The sequence below is a fragment of the Pungitius pungitius genome, chromosome 19 (genome assembly GCF_949316345.1).
Source record: "Pungitius pungitius chromosome 19, fPunPun2.1, whole genome shotgun sequence".
In the NCBI taxonomy this organism is placed as follows: Eukaryota; Metazoa; Chordata; class Actinopteri; order Perciformes; family Gasterosteidae; genus Pungitius; species Pungitius pungitius.
Genome location: NC_084918.1, coordinates 16,441,531 through 16,461,731, shown reverse-complemented (window position 1 = coordinate 16,461,731; position 20,201 = coordinate 16,441,531). Strand labels below are relative to the sequence as shown.

Genomic DNA, 20,201 nt, shown 5'->3' with positions numbered 1-20,201 from the left:
TTGAGGTGCAGACTTATGTCCCTCGATTTCCCTCTAGCTTTGGCTAACTCTGGTTGTGTCTCAAATGGCAGGTGATCACAGGGAATTAGAAAATTCCTGTGGAGAACTCTGAAGCGTCCCTTCCCTCTTTCTGGTCTTACTTCACAAATTGGCAAATCAGAACCAATCTGTCTTACAACTGTGTGAACTGTGTCCTCCCAATAGTTGCAGAGTTTTTCCGTCCCTCCTCTGGGTGTCAAGTTGTTTACCAAGACCCGCTCACCAGGTTGCAGTACTGAGCTCCTTACTTTTGTGTCATAGTGTTTTTTACTTCTCTCAGCAGACTTTTGAGCGTTGTGGTTCACAATGTCGTATGCTTCTTCCATACCGTGCCATTTTTCCACATAGTCTCGCTGGTCGCTGGAACCTGAAGTCGCGTGCAGCCCAAAGAGCATATCAACTGGACGTCTTGGTGACCTCCCATAAAGGAGGTAGAACGGAAAGTAGTCGGTTGTCTCGCAACGTGTACAGTTATAGGCATAAACTATTTTGTTCAATGACTCCTTCCAGTTAGATTTTTCTTTCTCAATCATTGTTTGGAGGATTTGCAAGAGCGTTCTGTTCATCTGTTTCACTTGGCCGTTTCCCATCGGATGATAGGGTGTCGTTCGAGACCCAGCCACCCCACTGAGTTTTTTTAACTGACTGAACAGTTGATTCTCTGAATTCTGCTGAATTTTAGAAAAACACACGTCTTCGTCTAACCTGAAATAACTGTCTATTTCTTCAAAAAGACGTTTGTCAGAGACAACAGATTAAACGGGTACCATTAAGTTTGTTTGAGGGCGGAGTTTAGATCCATAACTTGATGTTTAAATTGAACATTAACACCTTGTCTGTATCCACAGTGTGCAAGTCTCATTGTGCATTAAAACTAAGGATGTTTAAATTCAAAGGGACTCTTGATTGATTGTACTAGTAAATAACATGAATGGATCTTATAACTTATTGTTGAATTCTGCTCTGTGAGGTCTTTCATGTGTTTGCTCATATGCTTGAAACAATGTAAGAGTTCATCGATCAATACAATATGAATCACTAATGATGTCATTGATCACTGTGTTATATACAACAGCCCTGAATTAAATGTTTGCCTCAGTCACTTTTGATGTGTTTCTTCCATCCAATATCCAGTAATATATTAGATCTACACCTGTCAGTGTGATGCAGCTTTATTTTTGTCTCCAGAGAACGCCGTCTTCTTCTTGAGGAAGGTCCACACGTTAGAAGGTGATACGAGCAGCGTGCTGCATGAAGATCAGCTTCCACATGTCCTCCAGCACACAGAGGAGACCAGGACTCTGTGAAGCATCTTCTAGTCTGTTGTGTTGGACACTCCTCAGTGCTGATTACCTGTCCATGACTAGCCGTTCTCCTGAAGCTTCCCTGGACTGAGGCCGTGATGGAACTTCTGAGCTCCACCACCGGGGGCTCCCTGAAGACCTTTACTCCTGCTCTGAGCTCTCTCTCGGTTCTTCCTGCATCAGGATGCTCAGGTTCTCATTCATTGGAACGCCAGTGATTGGCTGCTGCAGGAACGGCTCCACGCCCCTCAGCTACTGTCGATACAGCTGTCAATCATGTTAGACTCACTCACAGGTGGGTGTAGCGGGCTTTTAGTGAATAATAAAGTAACTGTTGTTCACAACAACGGGCTCAGTCACGTGGGGGATTAGTTCACTTCCGGCTTGTAGTTGGCTGAGAACGTCAGCGCCTCTGAACGTGATGCACTAACATCTGAAGGGACGACGTCCCCTCGCTGGACATCATTCCCTGTGGGTGCAGCGCCCCCACGTGGACAAACGAAGCAACTGCTTCTACCGGATCAGCCTGATGGTGACGTGTGCAGCAGAACTGTGTCCACAAACAGATGAATGAAACAAACATCTTGTCCCATTAAGACGCAGCAGAAGCGCTTTATCGGCTCTCACGGTGAACTAACTTACATCCGGACACGAGCCTTCGGAGTCTTTCCGGTTGCGTTACCGGGCGTCTGTGCGTGAAACGCGGCCGGTGTCTGCTCCATATTCCGGTAAAACGAGCTGCTGGAACCAGAGGTTTCTACAGGGAGGTCTGGTGGAGAGAGGCTCTCAGTGTACGTCCCTTCTTCTCACATTATGAAGGGATGAGGACAGACGTGTTTATTGTCGTTAGACAGGTTTAATCAAGACGTGAACTCATGAGGAGACGCCGCTCTGCGGCTGCAGTACCGGCAGCGGCCGCGGTGGCGCCGTTTCACCACAAGTCTGAATAGTGTGTATAATGAGCCTAGAAAGTCATAAAGAAATGATTTAATATCCTAAAGATAATAGATAAATAAGGATAAAATGAGGAACGCTTCACGAATTTGCGTGTCATCCTTGCGCAGGGGCCATGCTAATCTTCTCTGTATCGTTCCAATTTTAGTATATGTGCTATCGAAATAACACAAGAGTACCCTGTTTCTGAGGGGTATTTATAGGCTTGTGACGGGGGCGAACCCTCCATGATGGTTCACCTCTGTGGAGCCCTTCAGGGAGTCAAAAACCATGTTTCCCTGTCTCTGTCCAGGCCCAGAACACAACTACTAAGAGGTCTGGCTGCTGTGCAGTGAACCCTGACCACTCCACCGGCTCCAGAACCTGATCCGACCCGGTTGACGGCCCGTCTACACTGCTGAGGAGCCCAGGAGCATTCTGGGAAATCTAGTCAGCCAGCCCTGATCTCACCCGATTGGTGAGCTGCACACAAAGAGGACAAAAGAACCCCCTCGCAGCTCCGCCTACATTCCTTCCAGACGACCTTTGAACCCCCCACTGAGCCATGGGAGGACACACAGAGGGAAAGGGGGGGGGGCGCACAGAGCATGACGAGGGAGGAGGGACGCACAGTGAGTGACGAGGGGGGAGGGACGCACAGAGAGTGACGAGGGGGGAGGGACGCACACAGAGTGACGAGGGGGGAGGGACGCACTGAGACGCACACAGAGTGACGAGGGGGGAGGGACGCACTGAGACGCACACAGAGTGACGAGGGAGGAAGCTTAGACAGAGGAGGGGGGGCAGCAGCATGAACCGAACCAAAGGCTAAAGGAGCGAGCAGCCAACACAACTTGGGCTTGTGGGCAGCTTGGTGACCGGATTGTAGCCATGTCCAATAATAACAGGACAAGCAGCGAGTCCACTACCCCCCCAGGTACCGGGAGAGGCTTCAAGGCAGCGAAGGGGAGAGACCCCTCCTGTGCTGAAAGGAGAGGAGCCAACAGTGAGACTCCTTAACAGCAGCATCTTTCCCCTGGTACACATCTGCTGTGCACTGACCCACTTTGCTGCTTTGACTCTTTCAGCTTCAACCTGGCCCCCCGACACTTGCCTGGTGGAGGCGGTTTGCACGCTGCTCTGCCAGCTCCACGAGATGACTCACAAGGGGGGGAATGAGGGACTCTTTATCGTTTGTATCACAGGGTTTTATTTAAGTTATTAAAGTCCTTGTTCTACATTTGCTTTTGGAAACTCTTTCATTTCACTCACAATCACAATCACACAATTCTCTTGAACTATTCTAACTGACCAGCATTTAACCGTCTTAGACAACTGGCATCTGAGGAGGCCTTGACCTACTGACCTTCTACTTCATCTTATGACTACTCCTACTTGGCCTGAGGCGGGACTCGAACCGCAGATCTTCTGCATCACATTGCACATCTGGCACCACTGGCCCCTCCCCTACCTGTTGATCCCCCTTTTGCCCCCCTGCTTCTACAGAGAGGCTCCTGCGTTGTGGGGGCACCTTCTTCTCTGTTTCAATGTTTCAATTTCCAGGAGCCAATCGGAGAGCTCAGATCGCTGGTTCAATTTCCAACAACCTATCACGCTCTCCAAGTTTCGGGCATCCAATCGGATGCTCCATTTGTTTCAATTCGACTTCTCGAGCCGCCATCTTGGATCCTCGCTACCGAGCGCTCAATGTTTTAAAACTACCCGGCAGATATAACGACGTAAGTACAACAATGTCAACTCTATTCTCTTTTAGTGCCATAGTGGTAATGAATCGGTGTTTAATTTGAGTGTAAGTGGGGGTACTAATACTAAATAAATGTGGCAGGTCGCCCACAATAAATCTGCTATCGGATCTGCGTAATAGATGCTTGCTACGGCCGTGACGTCACTATTATTATCATCAGTAAGTTTTATTTAATTCGGTGAATGAAACCCGGTCTAAAAACGCGTATTGGAGCTAACAGACTCGTCTCTGCGTGTTTCGGCTCGTTTATTGATGACGGCGTTTACGTGACAGGCAGCGCTTTAGCATCGGTGCTGCGTCACACGTTTACTATAGCAGTTATTACCAAGTTATACTTTATTACAACGTGTTTTAAACAGTCCAGTAGAATTGTGACGTTCGCCATTCATGTGGACTAATAATTAAACAAAGTGTGCATATATCTATAGACAGACACAAGCTGGGCTCTGATAGAAAGGTTTTAATGAGAAGAGGAAATGCAGGAATACAACTGATGTCACAAATGAGAGGGTCACGTGTCACGTCTTCTTCTGTCTGCCGTATTCTGCCAATAATGTCCTTTTGTTTAGGCTCACCTTCGTCCTCGCTGACTACCAGGCCATCAGAGGCTGATGTCTCAGACGGAGATCCAGCTCTTTGAGGTGAACCGGAGGACGCTGCCCCAGTGGTGAGAGTTTAGCATGAAGCTGCTGTGATGGCTTCTGATCTGATTCATGGCTGGATGAAGAGGTGACTACATTCTGTGTTTGTCTCCCAGGTTCTCTGGACGCCAGAGGGGGGGGGGGGCTGCTGCCATCCCTGCAGGTGTTGCAGCCGCTCCTCTTGTTCCCCTCAAAGGGCTGTCCTTTGTTCAGGTGGGACGAGGACAGCCCGGATGAGCAGCCTGGACCCTCATCCAGTGGCCTTCCTCCTGCTCCTCCTGGGTGTCCTCCCTGGTCCTACAGGTCAGCCTCCTCCTCCTCCACCTCCCAAGGTGTCCAGGACCACTGCCTGGAGGAAGACAGCCAAGAAACCCCATCAGCAGAGCTGTGCTGCTGTGGAGCAGTCCTGAGGACGCAAAAGGGACTTTTTATCGTTTGTATTTGTTATAGTTATTTAAGTTATTAAAGTCCATTTTCTACACCTGGTTGTGGAAGCACTTTCATTTCATACACAACTACAACTATTAAGGTTAGGGTGTATTGAACTATTCTAACAGACCATCATTTAACTTGAGTCTGAGGTGCCTTTGACCTACTGGGAGCAACACAATTGACAAGATGACGACTCTTTGCTGTCCTGGCTTGTAAATGGTGGAATGAGCTTTCAGGTGGCACCAGGACTGCAGTCTTTACATGTTCCACCACTAAGGAGACACTTCTTCAGACTATACCTTGACTAAAAGACACAAAACCAATTGTAGGACTTTAATTGTACTAATAATACGGCTAGATGAAATCCTGCATTCTGATTGGTTAAGATTCAGAAAAGGCGAATATAATATTACTGACTTTGCCTTCAATTATCTCAGAAAGTACAGAGTCATATTTTATGTAAATGTACATGGTAATAGAGGAGGTCAACATGAACCAGGACAAAAGAGTGTTACCCGGCTTCTATCTGATTTAAAGACAGTTCAAACATTGAAAAAAGACACTTCAAATGATGATCAGTGCCTTTTGGGCTGCACAGACCCATTTACCGTAACACCTCAAATAGAGGCGCATTTCATTTTGACCGCAGTCCGTAACGCCCCTTACTTCTCTGTACGAAAGGTGGTCTAAACGGTAAAAGTAATAAAAAGGTTCACGGCCCGTTAATACACAAACACACACTGTATCACGGGACATACTCACAGGATGTGAACACTTTAAGATGTTAAAGTGAAGCTCTGGTGACTTTCTACGCGCTCCTCTTCTTCTCCTCCTCCTCCTCCTCCTCGTGGATGATCAATAATCGGCGCGTTACCGCCAACAGCTAGTACGGAGGGTGCACCACGAGGTTTAGTTAGTACTTTGTACAATTACAAATAGAAAAGAAAAGGAAAAAGAACTAACATGAATGCATGTACGATACTCAAGTAAAATTCTGGATAACACTAACTGTTTGAGTTCCTTTGCATAATGTCCACAATGTCCAACTGTACTGTGGAATATTATAAAGGAACATTTAGCATGACGCTTGACATCCAAAGCGATATCTATCTAAATAGATCTATATAGATAGATATACATCTGTATCTATATAGATATTAGGGCCGGGACTCGATTAAAAATAATAATCTAATTAATTACAAAGCCTCTAATTAATTAATCAAAATTAATCGCATTTTAATTGCATAAATATTTGACCTGAGAACAGTGAGAAGTAATTTTTTTCACATGGATTTTTATTTTTGTTCAACCAATTACAGCAGACAAGTGTAGAAATAGCATATTTAGAAATATAGTACTTTCAGTAATTCAGGTAGCCTATAGGTAAGTAGACCTTCTGTAAACTATGTTTTTTTAAGTAGACCAATACTTTCAAGTACATTCAGAACATTGGTTATTTTTTCAGGGTTAGGGTTACCAATCCCGAAACAAATTTACAAATGACAGATTCTTCACTGAAAGGGAATGTACCAAATACCGGAAGTGACATGGAAGTGCTGAGTCGTCGTTGGAGTTTATGGAGTCACAGAAGTTCATGGTGACCCTCCGAACATACGGCCGAGGGATGTTTTGCCCGTTTTGTGGCAAACACATGAACAGCTTTTGGGTCACGTGTGGTGGGTGTTTGGAGTTTTTAAAGGACGCGGACCAGACGGAAACACCAGACATACTGCATCATTGCGTTCAATATTTTAACGAGGGTCACTCGTACGCTGTAACCGTGGACATGATGTCAAGTCTACACGGTGTAAACATCCGCTTGAGGACTCTTAAAAGTAAACTGAACGAAGCCGGGTTGTACCGCAGAAAGGATTATTCCTCGCCAAACGCCGGCGTTACGTGCCTACTGGTTTTTGAACCTACTGGTTTGGCTACGTGTGCGTGTTTGTTTGTTTGTTTTGCCCCGACAGCGGCACATGTTGTCTGCCTCGGTCACCTGATGCGATAAGCAAACTTTGCAATTCTCCCTTCATACTGATGTTGCTAATTAAAGTGATTGCTTAATCCCCGGGGTGTATTTTAGCATTTCACGTCTGTAAAGTACTTTAACCATGTGGATGTAATGTGTAAATAACTAACAAGCATCGCGGAAAAACACCGATAAATATGTATGAAGTGTTTTCTTGGTTCCACCTGAACCAAAAGGTTTTCTTGCCACTGACGATGTGCAGTTTTATGACATGTATTGAAATCAGACACTTGGAAGCTCGGTTGACTGATGGCGTAGCGCCGCCGTCTTGTAATGTGTTGCTCTTTTGCTCGACTGGGTTTGAATCCAGGTTGTGACGATCTTTTAATAAATGTTCTTTTAGGTTTTATCTACTGAGGCAGACAACATGTGCCGCTGTCGGGTCAAAACACAGATGACGACATGGAGGTGGAGACTGCTGAAGAAGTCGAGCTGTCCCTTCCTTCAGGTAGTGACACGATAGAAAGAAAGCGTACTCCACTCCGGTGTAAAATCATTTAAAGAGGACATTTATTAAACAGGTGCAAGTAGGAATGGCACACACGTTTTCTTCTATAACACAAACTAAAGAAAGTATTGAGTGTTGTTACATCTTAGTGATTTATTTTTTCCCAACATGTACTACGATCACGTCTTATAGCTCCATCAGCTGCCCCATCTGTACGCACCACATGACCGCATGTGGCCTGTACAAGACGGTGCGCAGGGTGCTGGCCAGCGACGGGTGGTACTTCATGGGCACCGAGTACCTGGAGTGTCGTCGCTGCAAGAAGAGGCTGGGGTCCTGGTCCAGGAGCCTGAGAGGCCTTTCACCTCTTCACACCTCACAACAAAAGGTGTTTGCTCAGTGCTAATGACTTGCTTCCTTCCTCACTGTACCTGCAGGCTGTCGTGTGATAAGAGCGTCCTGGCTCTGATGGAGGGACGGACGCTCGGCAACGGCGCCAACCGCCTGCGCTCGTACCTGGTGGAGCAGCACACCGAGGCCTGGATCAACAGCTGCTTCCGCTTCATGGCTGTTTACGACAGCTTCGTGAGGACGGGAGTGAGTGTTCCTCCTCCAGCCCTGCCAGAGATGGACCGGGTCCCACCAGGCAGTGGCTCCTCTCGGCCTTTGCCACAGACAGCTTCAGCGGCATGAATGAGATGTTGGCCAAGGTGACCTCCATCTTTGGCTCCATCCTCAAAATGGACTCCACCAAGAAGGTAAAAACAGGCTGTACAGCATCCGGCTGGTGGACAGCTACACCGGGACACGGGAGTACACAGGTAAGTGCTGAGGGGCGGGGACTCACACAGGTGAGCGTCCGTTGGACTCTGTTCATCCTTTGATGTTCTGTGCTGCACAGGGGAGCTGGTAGGGGTTAGCTACTTGTACTCCCAGACCGGCCGGGTGCTGCAGGACATACCTGAAGATGTTGACATCCCAGGGGAGGAGGAGGAGGAGGAGGAGGAGGAAGACGGCGAAGACGAGGAACGGGTAGATGACAGCTTTCAGGAACTCCTGTTTGACACTGAGTTCCTGTCAGACCCGTCACACCCTGCAGACCTCCAGGACACTGCAGAGCAGGTACGCGATCATTTCACCTTTCTGCATCAGCTCTGTCCCCAAAGTCACATGACTAACGGCTGACAGTTCTCCCGCCCCCTGCAGGAGTGTGTGGACTCTGATGGATCCCCGGGGTACCACCACGTGATGAACCTGGCCAAGTGTCTGGTGGAGCTGCGCCGGTCGGGCCTGGTCTCCGTGGCGCGGATCTTGTCCTTGTGGGACAAACTCCCAGAGGGAGACAAAGGCCCTTTGACCTTTCCCCGCCGATACCAGGAGACACTGAATAAGGGCAGGTTCTGCAAGACGAAATCTGCTGTCCACGCAGCTTCTAGCGTTGCAGAGGGGTTGCAGAGCATGAGGCGGTAAGCCGTGGCAGGATACATTTTTCAAATATCCCACTTGGTTAGAAGGCTTTTCTGACTTCCTGTTTCTCTACAGTCAGGGCAGCGGTCCCTCCTCCAATCCTGACTCCAGCAGGCTGGTGGAGGCCATCTGCATTCTGCAGCCTCAGGGCTGCTCCCTGGCCGGAGCTCGGATCAGCCGCTGGACTCTGATCCTCAGGAACTATTGCACCATCAGAGACAGCGTGCTGGCCAATCAGAGCCTCCGAACCAAGCTGCAGCTCTTTGAAGTCAACCAGCGGACGCTCATACAGTGGTGAGTGTCCACACTTAGCTTAGCACCCTTTGCACAGCTGCTACATTCATGATGCTTAAAAACCTCTATGGACTGCAGGTTCAACTGGAGGAAGGGGATCCAGGAAGGTCACGTCCTCCAAATAGGCATCCCATCCGCCAGCTGTTCTGTTGGCCCGACAGCCGCCTCCCATGGACCAGCACCCCCCAGCCCTCACCAACCAGCCGCGCCCCTCCCAGGTGACACCACTGCCTGATCCTCCTCATTATCCTGATCATGCTGCTGCATTGGTTGCTATGGCTGCTGCATTGGCTGTTTTGGGTGGTGCTCCTCTGCCGCGTCTCCCAGCAGGGGAAGCCAGCGGACCTCCTCCACCTCCCGTGCCGAGGACCACACAGTGGAAGCGGCGACAGCGGGAACGGGCGAGGAGTACAAATTGAAGCAGCCCTACTCCTGCAGCCAAAGACCAAACAGTTTGGTCACAGCCGCTTCTTCAGCAAAAAGGCCAAGACCATGCATCACTTTTGCCAGCGCTCCTCGGGTGGAAGAAGTGTGGAGGAGTGGCTGCAGGAGAAGAGGAGGGAGGAAGCAGAGAAGTGATGTGTGTGTGTGCACAAAAAATCTTCAGCCTCATTGACTTGAATACATTCAATGACCAGTTCCTCCTCTATGACTCGGTGGTATTTATGTAGGTGATCAATGAGTAACAAGTGGGATGGACTTGAAAAAAAGGAGAGGGAGGGGGAGTGTCTGTGGGGGTGTCAACCCTAGAGCCAGAGGTGCCTTGCCTCAAACTTGAGTTGTACTCACTCAGAGGAGACCAACAACACCAGCTTTTTACTTCAATTATCTTATGGATTTAGCCAAAAGAGGACAAAGACTAAAACTGTAATCAGTAATGTTTGTTTCCTTCTCATCACTTGTAGGGATGACACCGTGTCTTCTGTCCTCGCTGTGGGGCCTCAGTGAAGACCCCCACTCACTTTCCCTACGGCGGGGGGGTGTACTGTGGAGTCACAGCAGAAGATGGCATGACGCTGGGGGGCTCACAGACAGAGGGGTGCCAAGAACCACCGTATGGCGGTTAAAGAAAAAGCACAAACAATAACCGGTACCTGGCCACCCCCAAAGGGACGGACTTGTCCCAAGTGTGGACAGAGGAAGATGCGTGCAACTGGACACTCCATCCTCCCTTCAGCCAGGGAGACCTTCTGTGAGAAGTCTGATCCTCATGGCAGAACAGTGGAGGAATGGCTCACTGAGAAGAGGGGGGGGGTCACCAGTGACGAGAGGATGCAGAGGAACATCTGCGCCAAAAAAAAGAGAAAAAGTAGCATGACAGACGAGAGAGCAAGTCGTAAGAGGACCTGAGACAAGAAGGCGCAGCGAAAGGTCCAGGACGAGAGGGCCAAAAAAAGGGCTGAATCAGGTATTTATTTAGCAGGTAAAAGAGTGACTTGTTTTATGGACTTTGGTCCGTTTCCATCCTGTTGATGTAAATTGGGTTCAAGTACTTCCAAAGGTTTATCCTGTTTATCTGCCTGATGGACATCCCCTCACACATTTCCCCTCATTTAAGTGCTAATGAGTGAGTGGGGGCCAGTCTGGTGCATCAAAGTGGGGGTGATTAGTCGTCTACAGGAGGGAGGCTTCTTTGGTCCTGGTGACGTCATAAAACTGGACTCCGATCTGATTGGCTGACATATGAACAAAAGCTGCCAGCAACCAAATACCTGGTAAATGTGCTTTCCTCCGTTGGCCTCCTGATATTTGATGATAATGGATGTGAACTCTATGTTTTCTTCTTTTGTCTTCAGACATGACTTCCAAGGTGAGACGTATGGACCTGAGCACCTTGGAGCGAGTGATTGTGAAGTCGACTTCATACAGGAGCTCCTCCAAACCTCCACTTCCTCTGGCCTCCTGTCCTCAATGAGAAGAAAGAAAGGAAAGGCACCGAGGACTAATATACTAGACTGTTGTATACGTCCAAAAGAGTTAAGCTCATACCACTCTGTCTGGTCCCAATACACAAAGAGCTGACGAGGCCTACTGGGAGCTGAAGGCCCTAAAAATGATCAAAAAAGGTGATTCATTCACAGCCTGACATGGAGACACAAGTTTGCATTTCGCTCAAGTCGTCTCAGAGGGCGGTGACACCGCCAACGCCGCCCTGGTCCTGAGTCGGTGGAAGGTGCAGTTCGGTCAGAACCTTCCACTGGCTCCTGGAGAACAACGTGGGTTACAGCGTGAATCTGGTCGCCTCCCACCAGAAGGAGCGCGAGAGGACGGAGGCTCAGTCCCCGCTGATGGCCAACAAGGTGAAGTCCTTCACTTTCAGACAGTTACAAGTAGAGAAATTGTGGAATTTGATCTCACTTCGTAACCTCACAGGACGCCTTCGTCCCCTACTGGTCAGCCTGCCCAACTTTGTGGAGGCAGTCAGGTTCCAGCGGGCATTTGAGGAGGTGCAGGCAAAGTCCCTCCAGCCCGGTCAGGAGGGACAGGCCCTTGTTGGCTTCGGGGACTTCAAGTTCGAGTCCCTGGAGAGTCTGTACGATTCTACGGACAAGAAAAAGATCATAACTTTCATATTATTATTACCACGTTGCTGTGGCGACCATCATATGACTGTTTGTTTGATTTGTGCAGCTTTGTCAAATACCTGCGGAAGACGTCACCAGCTCCAGGGACGCAGATGGAGAACGCCGTCCAGTACGTCCGTAGCAGAGACAGAGGACCACAGCTGCTGCTGCTGCATCCACCTCCTCCAGCAGCAGCCTCTCCATCGGCCGCAAGCCAGAGAGTCACGAGTGCATCACAGTACGTGTTCCTCAAGAGGTGCTATTTGTGACGTTGTCTCATTTTTAATGTCCTTGTGTGTCATAATAGGCCTCTTGGTTCAGCACTCATGGCTTTTGTCTCTGGGCGGCGTTCTCTATCGGCAGTGGAGATGCAGGCCCAGGTTAAGAAGCTGCTGGCCCCTAGGCCTGCAGCTACAGGTCAGTGCAGCCTCAGTCATTTACTGATGGTCCACTTGATCTACCCTCCTGTGTTCCTGGTTTATCTTCTGTCATCATGTGTCTGCAGCCTCCCACTTGAGCCTGAAGAGCTGGTCAAGGCGGTAGTTGACTTGGTTTTACGTGAAGCGAGGACTACAGTCAGTCAGACTTAAGCGCCAATAAGCAGGGAGAACTCCAGGGACTATAGCTGGGCTTAGCAAGACCATTCTCTACCAGATAACGAACCTCTTTCCCCATGGCCTCCCTTTTAGCTAGCGGTCAGCGGGATGCATGCTGCTTAAGGGGAACAGCATCGCCCACATCAATGCCATGCTCTAGCACACTTTTATGTGAGGGTATATCTTTTAAGATACTAGGGGACCTGCCAAGCAAGCTTATCACATCCTGTTTGTGAAGCGCGGGAGATAGGACAGGTGCTGGTCGATCGTAGACAAAAAGTCAGAGTTAGCTAGCCTACCACACAGATGACCGTCACTGGGAGTCATCGAGTCGACCTCTAGCTCCGGCTGATCACCAACCAGAGCACTTTTAACTTTTCATAATTGAGCACATCCTCCACAGACAATGAGGAGCAGGCCTCTTGAGCCTTACCCACTAACTTACACTGCAACAAGATAGCCCACACATCTTTAGCCCAATGTAAAGCAGCAGCGATACGCTCAAATGCACTAAAGTAAGCCTCTACCTCACGGAAAACAGGCACCAGGGAAATGTGCTTACTCACATCATAGGTGACAGCAGACCTGGGAGAAGGCGTACCTGCAGTGGAAACGTTATGGGCCACTCCTACACCAGCCTGGATTTCCATCTGACGCAACTTTAAAGCAGTCTCCGCCTCCAACCTTCAATTCTAACTCTCTGCGGAGCTGAAACTCCCTCTTTCTCCTCCCTCTCTACCTCAAGGCGCAATAACCGTACCTTTGACCTGGCGTCAAGCTTAGATCCAGGAGATGAATCTACAGACATTGGTTCAAACGGTGGCAAGGTGACCGGATGTCGCTCGGCTGCCTCACGTCAAACAACCGGAGTAATATTAACGGCCTGATCTTTCACATCAGGTGCACTCACCTCTTGATCAGGGCCGCTCACTGGTGCAGCAAAAACTCCATGGCTCACAAGACCATCGAAGACAAGCCTTTAGCTCAGCTTTTTGGAGGGAAACACACAGAAATACCATAATATTCATTACATTACATGTCATTTAGCTGACGCTTCTATTCAAAGAGACTTCCAATAATATTCGGCGATCGCATACAGATCCTTCTTTCTACACCTATCAAAAGTACCCAACGTTGGGTCATACACAAAAGTATCTATTCAGGTTACAAGCACAATCACGCTGAACACGGCAAGTTTATAGTTGATTTTAATACACCCAAACTATAGGCACCCCAGCCTCCCTTCAAGGTAACAGCAACCTCCTCAGAACCTGCCTAACCACCACTAATCCCTGGCTATCTTCTGGAGTCGTGCCGGGCTCGAGGCAACTTACAGGCTACACATCAGCGGCCGAAACCCTGAAACGCCAGCCCCCTTTGGAGAGCGCAGTCTCCGCCCAGGATTGACTCCAAAAACAATAAAGGCAAAACAAAAAATTAGTGCCCGAAGGAAAGGCTGATTAGGCCAAGCTGGACACTACCCTATCTAGACTGAGGAGAAGCGGTTTCCCAATTACACGTTAGCAAAACAGAGGCAGCACACAGGGATATATCAATATATCAAACATATAAACCTACCGCCACAGACAATGATGCAGGTACAAGCAAACTAAAGATCCCGAACGAGCCCCCAATATTGTTACGTCCCTAAAAGGTCTAGGGGTGGGAGACTCAAACAATGTAAAATAATAAACCCGGGAAGTATTTAATTGACAAAACTCAACAAAAAGCAACTGAAAACAATCTTTAAAAAGGAAGACGAGCTTGGCTTCTTTGATCCCCAACTAGTCACTGACGAACCCACCACCTCTCTGCTCACTCTGGCACAACCACACAATTTGTTCATAACAAAGTACTTATAGTGATTGTTGACGCTTTTTTAAAATTTGACTTTGAAACTGTTCCTTGAATCAGAGGATTAGAGCAGATGATAACTCTGATGGTAACTTTTGGGTGAAAGATGAACGGTCTGATGATCATTTCACCTCTAGAAATTACATCTTTTTCACGAGGCTTTAATCAGCCCCTCTAACTCAACATGTTCATTTGCATGGCTAACTAGTCATTACCTTTTGGTCTTACTTTCTCCCTTTAAAACTACCTTTCTTGTAGTTTAGAAATGCAGCTCAATCTCCGTCAGCCTCTCAGTATTAACACATTAATCTCATCCTTTCATGTTACTCAAACATCTCTTTTGCTCCTGTCACCACCTGCTCCTCAGTGGGGTCACCAGGCTCACCTTCGTCCTCGCTGACTACCAGGCCATCAGCGAGGCTGATAGAGATCCAGCTCTTTGAGGTGAACCGGAGGATGCTGACCCAGTGGTCAGTGATCAGCTGCTCTGATCTGATTCATGGCTGGATGAAGAGCTGCCTTCTGTGTTTGTCTCCCAGGTTCTCTGGATGCCAGAGGGGGGGCTGCTGCCATCCCTGCAGGTGTTGCAGCCGCTCCTCTTGTTCCCCTCAAAGGGCTGTCCTTTGTTCAGGTGGGACGAGGACAGCCCGGATGAGCAGCCTGGACCCTCATCCAGTGGCCTTCCTCCTCCTCCTCCTCCTCCTCCTCCTCCTCCTCCTCCTCCTCCTCCTCCTCCTCCTCCTCCTCCTCCTCCTCCTCCTCCTCCTCCTCCTCCTCCTCCTCCTCCTCCTCCTCCTCCTCCTCCTCCAGATGGGTACCAGCCAGGACCTCATCCAGTGGCCTTCCTCCTGCTCCTCCACCACCTCCCGTATAGACTGGAATGCTTCCAGAAGTGCTCGGACCTCATCCTTCGCCGTCATGCGGTGTAGCATCAAGCTGACCAGCGCCGCGGGCCCCGGCAGAGCCGGCCTCCCCACCTGGGCCTGGAGCGCCCCCAGGAACTGCCGGTTGACAACCAGCTCACCGATCATCTGGCCCAGCGCCATGATGGGCTGGGTCGGTGTCAGTCTGCCATCATCCGTCCCCATCATCCGTCCCGTCACGGTGAGCGCCCCTGTAGCATTGTGGGGGCTGGGGAAGGATGCAGGAGAGACGTCTTAGTGCCGGTTAAATATGGTTTCATTGGTAGCTCTTTCTGTTAATTTGTTCACACGTGTGGCGTCCCGCTCGCTTGTCCAGCCGTCCTCACTCGCCGCCTCACTGGGTTAAATATGGACAAAAGACACAATAGTTATGTCCCCAGCTGAGGCTCATTGCCTCCCCCTGGCCCCCGTTCCCAGAGCCCTCCCCCCTGCAGCTAGGCCAAAACCACATTTAATTATAATAGAAGATTAGTACCATATGAAAGTGGAAAATATAGCTCATCATACGAGTGAAATATTTAGACGCCTCTTTAATTCCTGCTTGATATGGAAGGCTGTGTAATTGAGCTGATGGTGAGAAACCGATGGGCATCTCGTAGGCACTCCGCTTTCTGCCTAGAAGACCCCCAAAGAACAACTAATCAGTTACTGCTATGTGACACATTTCAACCAGGACTTTAAGCAAACCAGCTCAGACTGCTTTTCTCACGTTGGCCAATCATTAGTATTTAGTGACAATTGTTTTAGTAATATTAGATTTGAGTGTTGTGCATGGTTGATCACATGATTCTGTTTGAAGGACCTTCTGGCTCAGTACTTGTCTGCTCCAGAGCTAAAGGCAAAACAATTGTCTGACTATTTTAAATCCATGAAAAGTCCTACAGGGTTTCATATACAAAAACGTAAACCCCCAAATACCCAACAACAGAGACGACATGTGATCACATCACACTCCTTTTTAAACACAAGCCTGCTGGCTCATACATACATGCAGACACATCTGAAAACATGAGCAGTGTTGCTCTACCTCAAGGAAAGCCAGTGCAGCAAAACAAGTGTCCCAGAGTGGAGCCGATGGTCACCTGTGCACAACAAAGAAAGGACATGCTGGTCAACACCAAAACTCACATCAAGACAAAATACAAAAGGATGCAACCAGCAAGTAGCCTGAAAGAATGGATGGGGTGAAAAGTTCATGTAGTACTTTAAAGTTGTCCATCCATTTTCTACTCAAACCTCCTTTTAAAAAGCTCAGTTCCTCAATTGCTTTGAAAAGTTAATCCTTGTGGTGAGAACAACTTATGATCCATGATGTAGCATTAAAACAACTACTTTATCTGATCAAAAAGAGCAGAACAAATTCTCACCTGCATCGTCAGGCCATCCAATCCCAACCTGCCACACACAAAACAATCCTTTCACAAACATTATAATTACAAATACAACACCTACGTTTTTCATCTTAGTTCATTGTTGGACTGACCAGAGGTAGTGTGGTATCCTGGAAGACCAGAGAGGAGAAGCCATCCACATACCAGCAAGTTTATAGTCTTTGACATCAGAGAAAGGATGGTTTCTCATGTTCTAATTTCTTTACAGGTGATAGTTCAACATTATTATTCATTTCATCCGTGTTCCCAGTTTTTCATGTGTCTATTTTTTGTATTTGCATGTACGCTAGCGGGCCAATGCTGATGCATTTAGTGAAGCCATCATCAGCCTGGACGTGTTCGTAATGAATGAATTACAGGGCAACTCCTAGGAAAGTTCTACTTGTGTCATCATTGCAAAGACATTTTGTTGACAAGGACTAGGCGTGATGTTTGCAGCGTGCACCGGGGCCCTTCAATGCTGCCGTTTCACTTGACTTCATTGGCAACCTGTCATGTGGAAAGGTTTTAAATCTCAGTGGCAACCCGTTGATGCACTTACATGAAACGTTTGTCGTGGATGGTCATACGTGCTGCCTGGTTAACAGCAGCAGGGATTTATCAGGGCGGTGCCCAGTGTGCTGGGGGGGTCTACAGATCACACCGAGTCCTGGGCATACAGCTCCTAGTAAAAAAAGATTGATTACGCACATCAATACATACAGTGTGCGAGTCATTTATTCTGTGGGAAGATGAACTACATTGAGATTATCCCCCCTCCATAGTTTGAAGTTATTAGAAAAGCATAATTCCACCATTATGGTAATGATCATCCGACACAAAATGATAGAAATGTTAACATAATTAGATCTTATTTTTTTACATAATATTTAACATACATTTTCTGGTTCCAGTTCTTTCTTTGGACTACAGTCTAAATTCATACGATGCATCTAATGTGATCTACATTTAGCTTTGGGAGTAAAACAAAGCTTCTCCTGTGACGCCCCCTTGTGGAATGAGTTGGGTTCAGCACCGGTCTGAGGCAGCACAAAGCTGGCGAGGCGAATTTCACGTGAACGCAACATCTGTTTGTTTTTCAGACAACGGCAGCTACACACTATGAAACACACACTTTACACCGTTTATCTGTCAGTATTTTAACCGTGGTTGCTCCATTGACATATTTAAAATATGTATATACTTCAGCTGCTAGCTAACGGTAGGCTAACGTTACCTGCTGTCCAGTGTAGTGTTTACTAGCGTCCCGTGCGGCGCTGTTTCACTTCCCTCTAACGTCCGTTTTCGGAGCATCAGGGAGAAGCGGGAGGCATTTAAGTGGCATCCGAAATCAGAGTTACTATTCGGTCTGGTAGATAACGGCCGTTAAGACACCTGTACCGTATTAGCACCGGGTCTCCCCCCCCCCAAAAAAAAAACCCCTTCGGATCTACACGATTCACGTAGATGACATTTTCAAACAGAATTTACCCCACAGCGCCTCCTGTACACAACATCTTCAGATGAAGATACTACCATCAATAATTCTCTATCTGTAGTCAGAGTGAACTGTGATTAAGAAGGTATGACTAACTGAAAATCTTATGACAGAAAGATCTAATAAATCATCAAGAACCGACGACGCATTTAATGGGCCGTTTCTTCCCATTTTCTCCCACCTTTGCTGTGCAGGTTGATCCTGGCTCTGACCACATCTGGATCATCAGGCTCTAATCCCAGGATCCTTAATGGAACTCAGCGCTGTGCCAAAGACTCGATTTATCTTCAACGTGTCTGAAAAACATCAACGTTGCCATTAGCACCGTTTCAGACTACCAGGACACTTCCTTTTGCAGTACAATAACATACTGTAGATATACAGATGCTTGTTTCATCATTTCACATTTCTCTAAACACTGACCACATCATTTTTGGAAGGAGATGACAAATTCTGTGCAAAGTAGAACCCTTCGCGGTTACATCAGCTTCTAGTAGAAGCACTTTAGTGATGTGACCTGTTGTGAACCAACAAGTGATTATTTGACTCCATCTGGCAGCTGCACTGAGGCACCTCACCATCTCCTTCCAGGGGGGTCGTAGCCACATGGCATGTATTTAGGAGCCCTGGAACATGGATATGGACGCCAAATGGAAACACCACGTGCTGGATTGCATTTAGAGTTTATCATCTTGCAAGAACAAAACAATTCTGGTGATCCAATTTCTTAGTTGGATACTTTTTTCTTCCAAGTTTTTAAATGGATCCGTTTAAAAAAAAGCTCTTAGATTAGTTTTATTTTACTGCTTGTTGTAGTACATGCTGTGATCTATTATTAATGCAACATATCTGTATTGTTTTTTATGGCTAGAAATGTAATCAATAGTGCACTAATCTACCTTTGGGAGAAACATGGATGCTTTTCATTTGGATGTTGAGGAAATGGTGCACGCCTCTTATGGTTCACATGAGTATTACAACAACAAAAGCTTAACAAAATGATATCAGTTCTAATCAGTCCCTCCGAAGAATTATCTGAACAAAGCTTTTCTTTAATTTTGTCCATTTAATATTGCAAGAAAATAATCAAGAAAGACTATTGTGTAGAGATGAGCAAGTATAGCATGATCTGTACTCGGATTGGGCGGGGCCTAACACGAAAGTGGGCGGGGCCTAACCCAAAAGTGTGTGTGTGGCTTCATTTGTAATATTAATATTTAGTTCTTTAACACAAGTAGTCAACGTCAGGCACTGAGTGCGTGAAGAGATCCAAAAAAATCTCAACAGGCAGAGACGCCACTCGAGTCGCATTCTTAGGCACCACGTCTAAACAAGCCCCACTTTACCTGAACTCTAGTTAACAACAACAAACCAAAGTAAAAAAATAAACCTGAAGCCAAAGAAATCCTTTAAATTCAGCCGAATATCCGGCTCAACTCTACTATTGTGGCAAATCCCCTTTGCGCAGGAGAGAAATCAATAGACCAGACAGTGGATGATCACAATTCATCTTCTTTACAGGCCTCCCCATTCGGGCCTTACAACATATCAAGAAACCAGCACATAGAGGCTCAAAATGTTCTCTGCATGTAAAATAAAATATGTTACATGACACTATAAGCAGTCTTTTAAGCCCCAGACAAAGGAAAGAGGACCTTCTGTGTTGGGAGTACTCCGTGATGGAACAGAATAATTGTAGGTGCTGTAGTTACTAGAAGGATCTAAAATAAACCCTTAGAATCTGGTGAGATTAGAATGCAGCAGCATACAGAGCGACATAGAACTTCCTTGTTGCTTAAGGTGGCAGATTGTGTGATACATGGTGGTCATATTACTGGTTGAAATAAGTCGTTACCAGATTACAGGTCAAGAAATAGACTTAGCACTGACTTTGAAGGACAACAAATTACTGCTGCAGCTGAAAGGTGTCAAATACAAGGATTTAGCTACCTGGGAGCAGAGAGAGACGTCTGCCATAGTCCCTGGGCCCCCTGCCCAGTGACGTCCTCGGCCTGGAGGGGGGTGTACAAGTGCTTTGGAGCCC

At 47.5% G+C, this 20,201-nt stretch overlaps 2 protein-coding genes, 2 long non-coding RNA genes and 1 other non-coding gene across 6 annotated transcripts; 4 read left to right on the top strand and 1 right to left on the bottom strand.

Annotated features, from left to right (window-relative positions):
* Window positions 1–2,362: 2,362 nt before the first annotated feature.
* On the bottom strand, window positions 2,363–2,468 carry LOC119199058 (U6 spliceosomal RNA). Its single transcript, XR_005114613.1, has one exon. It is a non-coding gene; the product is annotated as a U6 spliceosomal RNA (small nuclear RNA).
* Window positions 2,469–3,002: 534 nt separating this feature from the next.
* LOC119198799 (uncharacterized) lies at window positions 3,003–5,167 on the top strand. 2 transcript variants are annotated; one of them, XR_009942731.1, is made up of 4 exons: window positions 3,003–3,282; window positions 3,365–4,015; window positions 4,611–4,708; window positions 4,799–5,167. It is a non-coding gene; the product is annotated as an uncharacterized LOC119198799 (long non-coding RNA). The 2 variants fall into 2 exon arrangements; XR_005114571.2 differs by having other exon boundaries at window positions 3,365–4,708.
* Window positions 5,168–7,232: 2,065 nt separating this feature from the next.
* On the top strand, window positions 7,233–8,584 carry LOC134107466 (uncharacterized). The gene is made up of 3 exons (XR_009942733.1): window positions 7,233–7,591; window positions 8,029–8,412; window positions 8,493–8,584. It is a non-coding gene; the product is annotated as an uncharacterized LOC134107466 (long non-coding RNA).
* Window positions 8,585–8,590: 6 nt separating this feature from the next.
* LOC134102915 (uncharacterized) lies at window positions 8,591–10,539 on the top strand. The gene is made up of 5 exons (XM_062559076.1): window positions 8,591–8,713; window positions 8,798–9,057; window positions 9,134–9,352; window positions 9,431–9,570; window positions 10,258–10,539. The coding sequence occupies exons 2-5, from the start codon at window positions 8,840–8,842 to the stop codon at window positions 10,437–10,439; spliced, it is 759 nt and encodes a 252-aa protein (XP_062415060.1). The 5' UTR covers window positions 8,591–8,713; window positions 8,798–8,839; the 3' UTR covers window positions 10,440–10,539.
* Window positions 10,540–11,150: 611 nt separating this feature from the next.
* LOC119198797 (uncharacterized) lies at window positions 11,151–15,527 on the top strand. Its single transcript, XM_062559373.1, has 7 exons — window positions 11,151–11,162; window positions 11,605–11,885; window positions 11,984–12,154; window positions 12,224–12,333; window positions 14,734–14,810; window positions 14,906–14,947; window positions 15,177–15,527. Exons 1-7 carry the CDS (start codon window positions 11,151–11,153, stop codon window positions 15,525–15,527), a joined length of 1,044 nt encoding a protein of 347 aa, XP_062415357.1.
* Window positions 15,528–20,201: the final 4,674 nt, after the last annotated feature.

What these genes read in the sequence shown, in the direction of transcription:
- LOC119198797 (XM_062559373.1), top strand. An exon ending in TTCGAGTCCCTGGAGAGTCT is followed by an intron (nt 11,886 to 11,983) that starts GTACGATTCTAC and finishes TGATTTGTGCAG; the next exon opens with CTTTGTCAAATACCTGCGGA. An exon ending in GGCTGCTGCCATCCCTGCAG is followed by an intron (nt 14,948 to 15,176) that starts GTGTTGCAGCCG and finishes CTCCTCCTCCAG; the next exon opens with ATGGGTACCAGCCAGGACCT.
- LOC134102915 (XM_062559076.1), top strand. Translation starts at nt 8,840, where the DNA reads ATGAACCTGGCCAAGTGTCTGGTGGAGCTGCGCCGGTCGGGCCTGGTC. An exon ending in CAGCGGACGCTCATACAGTG is followed by an intron (nt 9,353 to 9,430) that starts GTGAGTGTCCAC and finishes TATGGACTGCAG; the next exon opens with GTTCAACTGGAGGAAGGGGA. An exon ending in ACCAGCCGCGCCCCTCCCAG is followed by an intron (nt 9,571 to 10,257) that starts GTGACACCACTG and finishes CATCACTTGTAG; the next exon opens with GGATGACACCGTGTCTTCTG.